The sequence below is a fragment of the Anas platyrhynchos genome, chromosome 14 (genome assembly GCF_047663525.1).
Source record: "Anas platyrhynchos isolate ZD024472 breed Pekin duck chromosome 14, IASCAAS_PekinDuck_T2T, whole genome shotgun sequence".
In the NCBI taxonomy this organism is placed as follows: Eukaryota; Metazoa; Chordata; class Aves; order Anseriformes; family Anatidae; genus Anas; species Anas platyrhynchos.
Genome location: NC_092600.1, coordinates 323,660 through 336,360, shown reverse-complemented (window position 1 = coordinate 336,360; position 12,701 = coordinate 323,660). Strand labels below are relative to the sequence as shown.

Below are 12,701 nucleotides of genomic sequence, written 5' to 3'. Positions count from 1 at the left end.
ACCTGTGCAATTATATCTCCATTTTCAGCATGAACTTGAGCTATGGCACCCAGCTCTCCCAGGCAGCTGAATATCTCATACAGCTGAAACGGAAATAAGAAAAAGTGATTACAACAAAGGCACATTATCCTGGCTTGCGCACAACCTTAAAGCTCCCTGCACTGTGCCCTTCAGCAGAAAGCTGCAGCAGGGACAGGGTCAGAACAGGCTGGAGGATCTGGTGTCAGCCACACAAAAACCATGGCCATGCCAGGCAGTTCCTTCAGGAGGCCACCTGCCCCCAGCTGATGCTCCCTGTAATACCCCATACACCCCTCTGCCTGCCATCCTCAAAGCAGGAGCATGGCCAATATGCAGCGCACGGTGGCTCACAGCTGCACAGCAGGGGCGCTGCCAAGGCTCGCACCTCTGAAGGCAGCAGGGATAAGCAGAGAGGAGCTTGCAAGCCCCTGTAAAGCAGGGTGGACGGCATCTCGCCTCAGGCCCAGAGCTAGGATTACACAGCACTGCTGCCATCTTCACACTCAGCAGTCCAATCACACACAACCAAAGCCATAAATGAGGTCCTACCTCAGTGTTTGACATCTGGTACAAGTCCTTGTAGGCCATATAAACCATGAAGGAGTTGACTCCTATGGGAAAAGTAGAGAAGAGAATGCTGAGGAAGGAGCCAACAGCTCTCCCTCCCCATACACACCCCGAGCTCATGAGAATAATTCAGACCTGGATGGAGAGACCCCTGGCAGAAACAGGGAGCAGGCAGGAGGGTGTCTGCTTTGGTTGGCTGCCCCTGGCAGCTTATTTGCAGGATGCTGACTCCTGCTCAGGGCCATGCAAGATCCCAGCAGACGCTCAACAGCCAGAGGAGCAAGGACAGCACATCCACCACCTGCCCCTTCCACCAGGACCCCTGCCCCCAGCCAGCAGCAAGGAGAAAAGGGCAGCAAACCTTTCTCCTGGACCATGGCGTGCAGCTCCTGCCGGACACGTTCGCTCCAGCGAGGGATGTCCACATGCAGTGCATAGTCGCAGCAGGCCTTCCCATCTGCCCACTCACGCCACTTCTCAAATGCCTCCACCAGGCTGGACTCGGGCTCCGGCACCACGTGGTCCACTGCAGGGGGACAGGGGAGCTGTGAACAAGGGCTTCTCCAGCTGCGTGCCCCTGACGTGCACCCCACTGCAGCTCTGCATGCTGCAGGGCATCTCCACCATCCCAGATCCGTCTCCTTGGCTCTTAGGCAGGACAGCACCTAAGAGGCCCTCATCACCTCCATGACTTCCCTTGTCTCCTCCCAGTGCATTTATTGGATGGAAAATGCACACAGCCTTTACTTAACAGCCTCTGGCAAAAGATCAGGGGCTTTTACAGGCTTCTGCTGAGAAATCAGCTGAAAGCTGCAGGGTTTTGTCTCTCCTCACCCTCACTTCAACCCCATTAACACATGGTCTCCTGACACCCTGCAACACTAATGCACCTTTTACTGCCCACCACACCACCTCATACCCTACCACAGTGCACTTTACACAGCTGATTTTTTTTGGTCCATGGGGGAAGGTGAACTGGTGTGGGGATGGCAAAAAAAACAATCTTTTACTAGAAGGATCAACAATTGCTCCTGCACCCCATGGAACCCTGCAGTACACACAGCTGTGGCTGCTGCACAGCAGTAAAGCCTGGATCTGCAAGCACTGCACACCCTTGGCACTCTTCAGGGAAGGATCTCAGAATCCCCTTTCCTTTTTTGTTAGCACTGTTTATTTCTGAGCAGCGCACGATGCCAGGACATTGCTCTGTTCCTCTGCTCAGCGTCATCTGAGCATCACGCTGCCCTATTTTTATTTAGCTGGGGAAAAGAAGTTATGCTGTTACTCCTTTTTGAGGTTCTCAGGGGCACCAGTGGCTGCAGACGCTAGAGCACTGCAGAACACAGGATCTGAAGCTGTGCAGAGGGTCCTGTGCACATCTCCTTTCCCAGCACCTTCAGTACCACTAATGGTCCTACAGCTTCATCTTGCTCCTCACCCTCTAGTCCTAACCAGACATCACAGAAAAGATGAGCACGCTGTCATGGATCTTTAAAACAAAGAAGACTACGAAAAGCATACAGGAAAAAAAATAACTGGGCAACTTTTCAAGAGTGCAAGAACAACAAAAAATTCTTAAGACTGAGGAGTTTCATTTGGATTGGAGTTTTATTGCAAATGCCTTCCCCAGCTCAGAACAGGAGCATGTCCAAAATGCACTGCAAAAAAGCACTTGACTGGGGATGTGGGTGAGGGCTAACAAGAGCTAGTCCATGTTTGCACTGCTATCCTGATGTGTACACTCTGCCTCCCCTGAAGGCTGCACTCTTAATAAGTGAAAAAAATGTGTCCGTTCATTGCTCAGACCCTCCATGAGAGCTCAGAAGCTCTATTGTGCCACACCCTACTGTTTACTGCTAACCAGCACTCAAGCAGAAGAGAGCTGATGCTCTGAGAGGTTTCACATTTTAATACCCAAAGGCATGTTTCATCCATTGGTCAGGAAAATTCATTTTCCGGGCCCACCCTCTTTACTTCAGCCAGATGAAAAGATACCAGGGCTCTGCTCCACCCAGACCTGCATCACCACAAGTTACTGGTAGCAAAAGCTGGAGTGCACTGTTGGCTGCACTTTCTGTTCCAATTGCTTTTCCATTAGAGGTGCCAGCCAGGCAGGGAGAAATGCAGGCTGGCCTGGCAAGGAAAGCAAGCATCCTCGAGTGAGTCTCTGCAAGATCATCAGTGCTGAGATGGCTGCCCAGTCTCTGCCACTAAACCTGCAAGTTTCTGAGCTCCCAGAGGGGCTCCCATCCTCAGCCCTCCCCCGTTTTTACAAGTATCAGATGTGTTTATGTCCCAGTTACCTCTTCCAGAGAATGAGAATGACACCAACTTGACACCAACTGTTGAGAATCTTTCTCCTTCCTCCAAATTTTTCCCTAAATCCTCCCTGCCAGTTGTCATCTGTACATTCTTCCTGCCCTAAAGAGGAACTTCAACACAACCCTCTTTGACTGTACCCTCCTGCATGACTTCCTAAAGTCATTTTAAAAAAATAAAAAAATCTTCAGAAGACACGTAAACCAACATCAAACAGATCACATGCAGAGTCACAGTACTGAATGTATCAGTACTTAGACTGCTCTCAAAAGCCCAAGCCTGCCAGGTGCTGTTTTGCACGAGACCTGCCTTCTGCACTCACTGATCATTGTAGTTCCACCAGCCAGGGCCGCTTTCGTCCCTTGGAAGAAATCATCCACTGCTGTCATCCCCTTGTAGGGCATCTGCAGGCGAGTGTGGACATCAATTCCTCCAGGGATCACCATCTTCCCATTGGCTTCTATGGTTTTGACCCCTCCAGGGACAATCAGATTGTCTCCAATCTGCCTGATGAGACCACATCAAGATGGTGAGGCACACACAAAAGAAAACCAGCCACAACACAACCGATCGACAAGCCAGGTGGGGAGCAGCCAGGCCACCCCCTCGACCTGGTAGAAACGCCCCACTCATTCCCAGGGACTGGGGGTGAAACCACCTCACTGAGCAGAGAATCCCAGGATTGTCTGGCCCACCTAAACTGAGATTTGCGCAGTCCAGGGAAGGCTGCCATCTGTCCGCCCGCTGCAGTGGTGGCTATGTTGACACCTGCTGTCCAGGGCAGGCACTGGCTCGGGGAGGCCAGAAGCATGGTTTGATGGGCATGATGCGGACCTCTGCAGTGGACACCAGCCCTGTGTCCAGTAAGCAGTACCCCTAATCTCTCCTCTTCCCTGTCCTTCTGCCCACCTTAAGTAAGGCTCAAGTCTGAGGCTTACTTACAAAGAAAGATGATTTCTCAGCATAATGCCACAGCTGCTAGGCCAGCTCAGGGCTCGGCAGGGTCTGGCAATGCTGCTCCCACCACAAAGTCCTGTGGGTGAAGGACAGCCCCCTCCCCTGGGTACGCACTGCAGTGGGCTGCAGTGCCACAATCTGACAGCCCAGCCTGGCTGCACCAGATTCACGCTCCTCCCAAGGAGCACGGCAGGAGTCCTCCCTCCACGGGACCTTCCCACCCACCTGCTGTCCTCCCACCCTCTGAAGGATGCTAACAACAGGGCCACGCCGCAGTGAAGGCAGCTAGACCCCAAGTACTTAGAATCATAGAATCAGAGAATATCCCCAGGTGGAAAGGACCTGTAAGGATCAAGTCCAACTCCTGGCACCACACAGTTCTTCCCAAAAATTCAGACCATATGACTAAGTGTGCAGTCCAAACACTTCATAAACTCTGACAGGCTTGGTGCCACGACTGCATCCCCAGGGAGCCTGTTCCAGTGCATGTCCACCCTCTCAGTGAAGAACCTCTTCCTGATGTCCAGCCTGAACTTCCCCTGTTGCAGCTTGAAAAAACTTCCTCTGAAAACAGCAAACCTAAAAGGCTCCAGCATAATCTTCTCGTAGTTTAAAGCACCCTTACTGATAGTTCTCTGGAGGGCAATTGACATCCTCCTCTCTGGACACACCAGCTCTCCTGCAGGACAGGTCACCTGAATCTCCCTTTACTCAGCCTCTGCCCCCTCAATCCCTTTATCTGCCCATATGTAGCACTTAGCCTTCAAATCTCTTCTTTCAGAAATCCTATTTTCATCAAGCCTTCTTCAGTCTTCCCTGATAAATCAATATAGAAGACAAGTTGGTTTGCTTGCAGTTCCTGAAAATCTCAGGTAGGTAGTACATGGGCACAGTGCTGTCCTCAGTAGTGCTAACGAATGGGATGTTAGGTAGGGTCACTCATGCTAATACTGTTGAAACAAGGCAAAACAGGAGTCAAAGACAAATCTTGCTCCTGGTTCAGTTAGGTACAGCTTTGTTCTACAATGGACACTATGTCTCATAGCCACCAGCCCAGCTGCAAATCAGTATAAACCTGCCAAGCATCATATATGTGCCCATACACACTGTGGAGAGCTGAGCCTCTAATCAAAGTGAACTGTGAAGTTTCCCCAGCCAGCAAGCAGGGTGCAGACCACATCCATGAAAAAACAATAACTATCCAACCTGAAGCTAATTTAAGGGGAGATGGAAATAATATGCTATGGAAGTCCCATACTTACTTTATGAGACCATCTTCCATATAAATGTCAGCATAGAACGACTGGTCATCGTTAACTATTCTCCCTCCTTTAATGAGGAGACGATCACTCTGTGAAGGGAAAAATACAGCAGTAGTCAGTAGCAGGCGATGCATGCGTTTCTCAGCGTTGGTACAGTGCCTTTCTTGGGTGCTCTTCTACTGCATCACACAGCTCACCCCAACAGCAGAAACTGCAGAAAGTTCACATCTGCACCAACACTTGAAAATACAGGACAAGCACAAGGACTGAAAAAAATCAAACTTATGGGGCTGTTTCTGAGGGGAATAGGTGCTGCCAGTAACACCGCTGAGGTGGAATGAGTACAAAGGAGAGGCACTGGGGACACAGCAAATGTGCTTCCACAGAATATACAGGGAAAAGTCAAGAGCCTCTTGCACCAGGTCATTACACACATAGTTCCAGAGGCAGCACAAGTCACATACCAGTATTTAGATGAAGTTTGTTACCGAGAGCTTTCCTACATCCTTACATGTGATCCAAATACTGTGCAAAATACATTTCACTGAAGATGACAATTTATGTCTCTCTCATCTGTTAACACCTTGCAAAGATCACTGGCAGAACAGGCAGCCCTGAAGATGATGCATTTGTTGTTGGACCTGTCCCTTCCCTGCAATGCTCATGGTGGTCCTTCCAAGGTATTTCACAATGTCACAGGAGGCAATGAACTCTATTCCCATCTCATCACTTACCACCTCTTCTCTTCTCCTTTCTATTGACATAAATGGCCAGAAACCTCCAAAGGAGCACAGACAGGGAGTATAAGAGCACCCAGAACAGAACTGCTCTTGTGCCCCTCCCTGCATTTGTTTTTGGGCGTGGACAACCCAGCACACACTATGGGGAGAGAACAGACACTGTCACGTGGGAAACAGACCCCAACCTGAGGAATCTGAGGTCCATCTTCTGCCTTCACCTGCACCAGTCTTAACACGAGCTGCATGTGGTACAAAGGCAAACAACCTGCTCTCACACATGGCTACCATGCATTCAGATGACATGAGCTGGTTTTGCTGTTCCAGAGGATATGCAGGCTCCATAACTGTTTAATACACCTCCAACCGCCCTCTGGCTTTCAAGCTCCCCCCCACATTCCCCTCAGCTCCCTCCAGCTCCTGTAGCCCAGGTTTCAGAGAGTGAGTAGGTCCCGTCCCTCCCATGGTGCCAGCCTGGACTGCAGCTGCTGGCAACCCTTCGCAGGGCTCACATGCAGGCACATCCTGGGGGGTTCCCACACAGTTAATTCCTCTAGAGGGAGCTGGGCTTGCTGCTCTTCACCTGCTGCCCCAAGGCGATTTCTGGAAATATCACCGGGCCGTGGTCATGTGCAGCCACAGAATTCCCTCACACCCTGGCGTCTCACATCAGCCAAAGCTCCAGGCCCACGTGCCTTATACAGCAACTCATTCATACAGGTCAAGACAAAGAAACTGGGTGAGGAAGGGAGCACATGGCACGATGCACTTGCCTGGCTGCAGCTTGGTGCTGGGCAGGGCAGCAGGCTAGGTCACCCCATCAGCATTGACAGCCTGCAGTGTCCCGAGGTCCCCTTCCAGCACAGCTGAAGGCACAACAGGACCCATATCCACCAGGTATGGTGGCACCAGGCTGGAGCTGTGCCCCATTCTCTCCTGCCCACAGTCCTTCCCCAGCAGCAGACCAGGCTCTGCTCCCCTCTCTCCTGAACGCAGGGGGCACACAGGTCCAGCAGACGTTTGCATGGAGCTGGTTGCAGACCTCCCAGCACAGCTTCCAGCAACCACGCGCAACAAATCACTGCTGGCACAGGCAGACGCTGCCTTGATTTGTGACATTGGGATCATGGGCACCCTTTGCTTGCATCTTCCACCCTTGGGTCCAGTAGAGGTAGCAGCCCAGCTGGGCATGCTGGCCTGGGAGTGCTGTGTCTTGGAGCCAGCTCTCAGCCTGCTGCCCCTCTCCCCAGCAGCACACCTCAGGTGATGCCCAGGTTTGGGGCTCAGGGCTCTGGACCCAAACAATGCTGCTCACGAACCACTGATTCTCCTCCTCCCTGGCACAGGGCACTTTTGCATCTGTATAAATGTCATCTAAGTAACAGTACTGTCATTTTAAGTTCAGAAAACCCAAAAGGAGTGAAATGGGACCACAGCCACTTCCTTATAGCCTGTCAGTCACAGGGGAAAACAGCTAAGCTGTGGCTTCTAGGGATGCAAATGATCAATATTTAAGTAACACTATAAAAAAATGCAGATAGCAATAGTCAAGCAACAGTATCAGGCATAAGCTGCAGAAGAATCAGGGCTATCGTGAGAAACAAAGGGAAGAAAATTCTCATTTTATATTCCAGTCAACTGTATGTAAAGTTTCTCCCATACGTCCAGTTCCCTATGCCCTGGCAAATCATACTTGGCTTCACATAGCCTGCTCATGGAGACAATAAAAGACTCAACCTGTCCAGATCCAATAACACAAGTAGACCATGGTATGTCTTGCCTACTCCCTTCGCACCTTCCAACTTGCCTTTCTGAGGGCCCTGGAGTTCAATTTCACTAGAGCCAGGAGCGCCAGCAAACACTGATGCCGACCACTTCTCCCTGCACATGGACCAGAGAAAGCAAAGGGACACAAGCACTAATGGTGTGAGGAGTAGGAGACTGAAATACTTGACAATTGCTGAATAAAGTGTTAATATGAAGTCAGAAAATATGCCTTCATTCAAATACAAATGGTCACTTTGTGGCAGACATGAAGGGCTGCTCAGTGCTAATTCGGTTAGTACACAAATAAAACTGCTAGGCTCATTACGGCTGGAGCATGAACAAGGCCTTTATTCAGGGGACTGGGCTCTGTACCAGTGCCCACCCCACGCCTGGCTACCAGACCATCCCCGTGAGAACAGGAGAGACACGGGCTGCACCAGAGCACACCCATTAACCATGAGGAAAAAATACAACACAGTGAAAAAAGGAAAATCCCAATGACAACCCATCCACAGGCTCAGGCATCATTCAAGGATACACCCAGACGTGAAGAGGCGGGGGGAGTGGAAAGGAAAAGGATGAAACAGTTAAGAGGAAACAAGGCTGACTTAACAGACAGGCTTCTGCAGCACGCATATCCAGAGCAGCCTCAGATCACAATTAGCACACTGTTCCCCTGCCAGAGCTCGCCTGTGCTTCTCCACACCCACCGTGTCCCCTGCCAGCCCGTGTCGGGCTGTGCCACCAGCCATTGTTAGCAGACGTGAGGCTCTGCCTGTGCAGGGAGCAGGCAGGCGCCACGGCAGCTCCTCTCCTCCAGGCCTGGCAGCAGCATGGAGCCACGCGTACCCCCACGGCCCCCGCCCAGCCCCTGGCTGCAGATGGCAAGGGGAAGCCCGATTCCTTGCCAGGGCCACACGCCGGGGCGGCGCCATGGCTGCAAGTGGTTCCTGAGCGCAGCTGCAGGCAGCTCTGCCCGGCTGCTGGCACAAGGCTGCTGCTTGTCTACCTGGCCTGTGCCACTGCGCGTGTCTCAGCCGGTCTCTGGGCAGCTGGCGGCAGCCCTCGGGTCACAGGAGCGGTGCCTGTCACGAGCCTCCACTCCTGCAGGCACAGGCACCTCCCTACAGCTCAGCCTGGAAGCACCCTTCCATCACAGCATTGCATGGCTCAGTGGGATCACCTCTGGTACCCAGCACCTCTGCTGGTCAGCCCTTTGTGCTGGACACTCTGTCCCTTCACCTGTTGGCATTTGGAATCAGTACTAAGAAGCTTATAAAACCATTACCCATTCCCTCTTGCCCACACTCTGCTCCTTATGCTCTTAAGCATCACCTGGTCATCTGAGATCCCAAAGTATCAGGGGGTCTCTTAGCATCTCTTCTTGGTGTGAGGCTGCAGCAGGAAAGGGAGGCAGCTGCTTCCAGCAGGATGCTGGATCCAGCCAAGAATAGTGTTTACCTTGTTGACAAAGCACAGGGGTGTAATTAGGGTAGCACAGAAGCAGGTGTGTGGCTTTACTGCTCTTTCCCTTGAAAAAGAATAGACGCTAATTGCTGTGGTGTGTCACCAGCGGCTGGACGTCTCCTTATTAAGGGACCTCACCAGAGTGTGGAAAAGCCCCAGGCTGGAATAGCGAGGCCAGCAGAACTGCTAACTGCACATGTTCTTCCCCATGATGTGGGCTGGTAACAAATACCACAGCGATGGCTGGCAGCTTACCAAACTCTGCCCAGTAAGTAAGGCTTTTCTCCCCACTTGCACCTGACACAAGATGCCAGCCATCCCTGTGCAGACCTCACTGTTTCCAGAAGCATCACAGAGATGCCATCTGTGGGCTGTGACAGGGTAGCTGAAAGGGACAGGCATGGCCCACACCATGAGAAGATATGGGAACTCCAGTCTACCTGGGATGGAAGAGATTTTTGTGACCAAAGCACAAAGACCAGGACATTTTATTTCAACCAGCAGCTCCCTTAATAGCTATTTTGTGAAAGCAGGGCATTTACTCATTTTGGTTTTCCACTTTTCTTTCTGCGGGAATGTTCACATCTTGTGAACAGCAGGGAAGGAGAGGAAGAGAGGAAGCATCTTGATTATATCTTGTAAAGCAAAACAAAACATTTTTTTTTAAAAAGGAGCTAATAAAGAATCTCTCAACAGACACACAAAGTTCGGGGTGACTTCTCTCCTGAGCTGGGTATCCCAGCACCAGTACACATCTGGAAAGTAACATCACATTTACTGGTCTCTGATGCACTGTGCACAGCCAAAGGCCCAGTGAAGAGCAACATCCTACCACGCTGATGAACAGAAAAACAAAAAGATTCAATAACCCTCCCCTCCCACTTCCTCATGTTTGCTCCACACCACAACCAACAGATTTGCCCATATTTCCAAATCTTTCTTCATGGCTACAGTCTTGTCTGTCATTCTGTCACACGTTACTTTTGACCAGGCTTTTCCAGTTCTGTTTGGGAATAATTCCACACTAATTTACCCCACAAAAACACATGCACCCTTCACTTGAGCTTCTGGCTTCTGCACTAAAATGGCTCTCCTAGAAAAGATCAGAAATTGCAAACAGATCCACCAGGCAAACTCTGGTTTTCTACAGATAACTGTCAGAAACTATCTGCTAATTCTGACAGCAATGCTGTTGAGTATGAGAGGAAATAAGAGGGGGGTGTTTGTGCATCGCCAGAATTATGCTAGACAGGTCAAACAATAGCTGTCAGGAAGTAAAACCATTCAGATTTCCAATGCCTTCACAAAAGCCAAACCTGCCTGTTTGTGGGGTGAGAGAGATGGTGAAAGCACTACTACTCCCTTCATTTGCAGGCTCAGCCACTGCCTCAGTGCTATCAGATTTGAGACTGACGGGTGAGTTACCTGCTAGCGTTCCTCTGTGTACCTTCATACTCCTGACCTCTCAACTGTGATGCTTTGAAGGTCTTTGAGATATCTTCTATCCTAACGGCACTATGCAGTCTCCAAAATTTCTCTTCTAACAAGCACAGTTTAGCTGACTGTCATCCCCAAAGGTTGCTGTGTGTCTTGACAGGCAAGAATAGACTCTGGGGTGGAAATCTCAGGAGGAGGAACAAACAATCGACACAATGCCCAGGGGAGGGATAACCTGCAGAAGGGGACTGCAGAGCCTTACTTCGAGGGAAGCCAACATAGCTGAGATTTTCTTTCTGCAGTACTATTAAATGAGAGAAGACCACTCAAACACAGACTCCACTTCATTGCTTCCCCTGGATCTCAAAGCATGTGTTCAGGAATACATGGCTATTTGACCAGAATTTTAGAATCTCCACCACCCCAACCAGAACATGATGATGCTGCAAAGCAGGGCAAGCAAGTCCTGGGGGGCCCTCGCCAAGCTGCAGAAGTCACAGGAGAGAACCACCTGTGGTGTCAGCTCCAAAAATGCCACTCACCAGCAACATTTTAAGCATCAGTAGGCTGAGGGAAGGATTTAACAGGAAATAAAATTAAAAAAAAGGCAACTTGTGAGATTTTGTTACCACTGAGGTGAGAAAGTCCCTGATGGTGTCCAGAGGAACAGGAACAAGTCCCCCATATCTGTAAATTGTATCACAAAGGTCCTTGCTGAAAAAGCCCCAGAGAATGGGGGAAATCCCACCTCCAGGAATAATGTTCTTGTAACTGGTCTAGGGATACTGAAAAGCCAAGATTTGTAAAGAGGTGATATTGCTTATTAAAGCAATTGGGTTGAGAATCTGGGTTGACAAAAGAATTTCTTTTTATAGTGGTTAATGACCTTTGTGCTTCTTTGGGAGTAATTTGTTCACATCTGTACATTAAAAAGCACAATGAAGCTTGACTGCTTTGTCTTTTCTTTTTCTTCAAGAGGCCAAAGCTGTCCTCAGGAGGAAAAACAAGAGCTATATGAAGTCAGCAGAAAGCCATCAAAAAGATGAAAGACCTGATTGCTTTCCCAGAAAAAAAATATAAATCCCCATGCAGCCTCCTCCAGGGAGGGCCAGGATGAAAGCAGCTGCACCCCACGAAGGAAGGTGCAAGCTGGGTCAGAGCATGAAAACCCTGGAGAGATCGGCACAGAGAGGCACCCGTGGGACCCCCGTGCAGCTGGCCTCCCTGCAGCTTCAAAGAAAACATGTCAGCCAGCCTTTCTTCTCGCTGAGGTGGCACGGACGGGCTGTGATCGCGGTAGGTGTGGTCCCCTGCACTACTGCGCCAGCAATGGGGACCGCTGCACCTGATGCAGCAAGAAAGAGATCAGCTCGGAACCCAGCGCAGCGCCTCCGCATCCAGCGCGCACCTCGCAGAGCACGGATAAAGAGCACGGCAGACGGGCTGCAACCCCGCCCCGGCGGCTTTCTGCTCGCCGCCCGCCCGCCCCACCTGCGCTCCCGCTGCGCGCTGCTGGGGACAATGGGAACCCGCGCGGGACCCCGGCCCCGGCCCCCGCCCGGCGGGACCCGGCGGGACCCGGCCGCGCTGCCCACGGGGAGCGCCCGCCCGCAGCGCCCGCACCCCGGACCGACGCCTCCGCGGCCGCTGCCCCCCCCGGGAGGGAGCCCCGCGGAACGCGACGGGGCCGCGAGCCCGGGCCGGGCGCCGCTCCCAGCCGCTGTCACGGCTCGGCGAGAGGCGGCCCCGGGGCGGCCGTCGGGCTGGAGCCGCGGGCGCTGCGCGGGGAGCGCCGGGCGCGGCTCCGCCGAGCGCGGACACCTGCGCGGGCGGCGGCTCTTTGTCTGCGCGCCGCCGCTCCGGCCCGCAGCGCCGGGCACCGGCCCGGCCCCGCACCGCCCCCGCCGCCCGCGCCCCCGGCCCCGGCCGCACAAAGGGGAGCCGGGCACCGGCGGCGCCGCCGCGCCCGGCCCGCGGGCACGCACCGTGATGCGCGGGATGTTCTTCTTGCCCTGGTACGACATGGCGCTGCCCGGCCCGCCGCCGCCTGCGCTGCCCTCCGCCCGGCTCCGCACAAAGGCGAGCCCGCGCCGCGCCCGCCGTGCCCGCCGCCACCGGGGACCGGAGCCCGCCCCGCCCCGCCCCGCCCCGCCCCGCCCGCCCCGCG

At 52.5% G+C, this 12,701-nt stretch overlaps 1 protein-coding gene across 4 annotated transcripts in view; it reads right to left on the bottom strand.

The window, feature by feature from the left end:
* The window catches only part of DPYSL3 (dihydropyrimidinase like 3), a 55,633-nt gene that overhangs the window by 10,104 nt on the left and 32,828 nt on the right, over window positions 1–12,701 (bottom strand). For 3 of the 4 annotated variants that reach the window (XM_072023449.1, XM_027468151.3, XM_027468153.3), the window contains exons 2-6: window positions 5,127–5,215; window positions 3,230–3,414; window positions 950–1,114; window positions 571–632; window positions 3–83 (exon numbers count right to left, since the gene is read on the bottom strand). In XM_072023449.1, the coding sequence (XP_071879550.1) occupies window positions 3–83; window positions 571–632; window positions 950–1,114; window positions 3,230–3,414; window positions 5,127–5,146 (513 nt within the window). In that variant the 5' untranslated portion in view covers window positions 5,147–5,215. Of the gene's footprint in view, window positions 1–2; window positions 84–570; window positions 633–949; window positions 1,115–3,229; window positions 3,415–5,126; window positions 5,216–12,519; window positions 12,673–12,701 lie in introns of those variants that run through there. The other variant, XM_027468152.3, reaches the window with a different exon arrangement.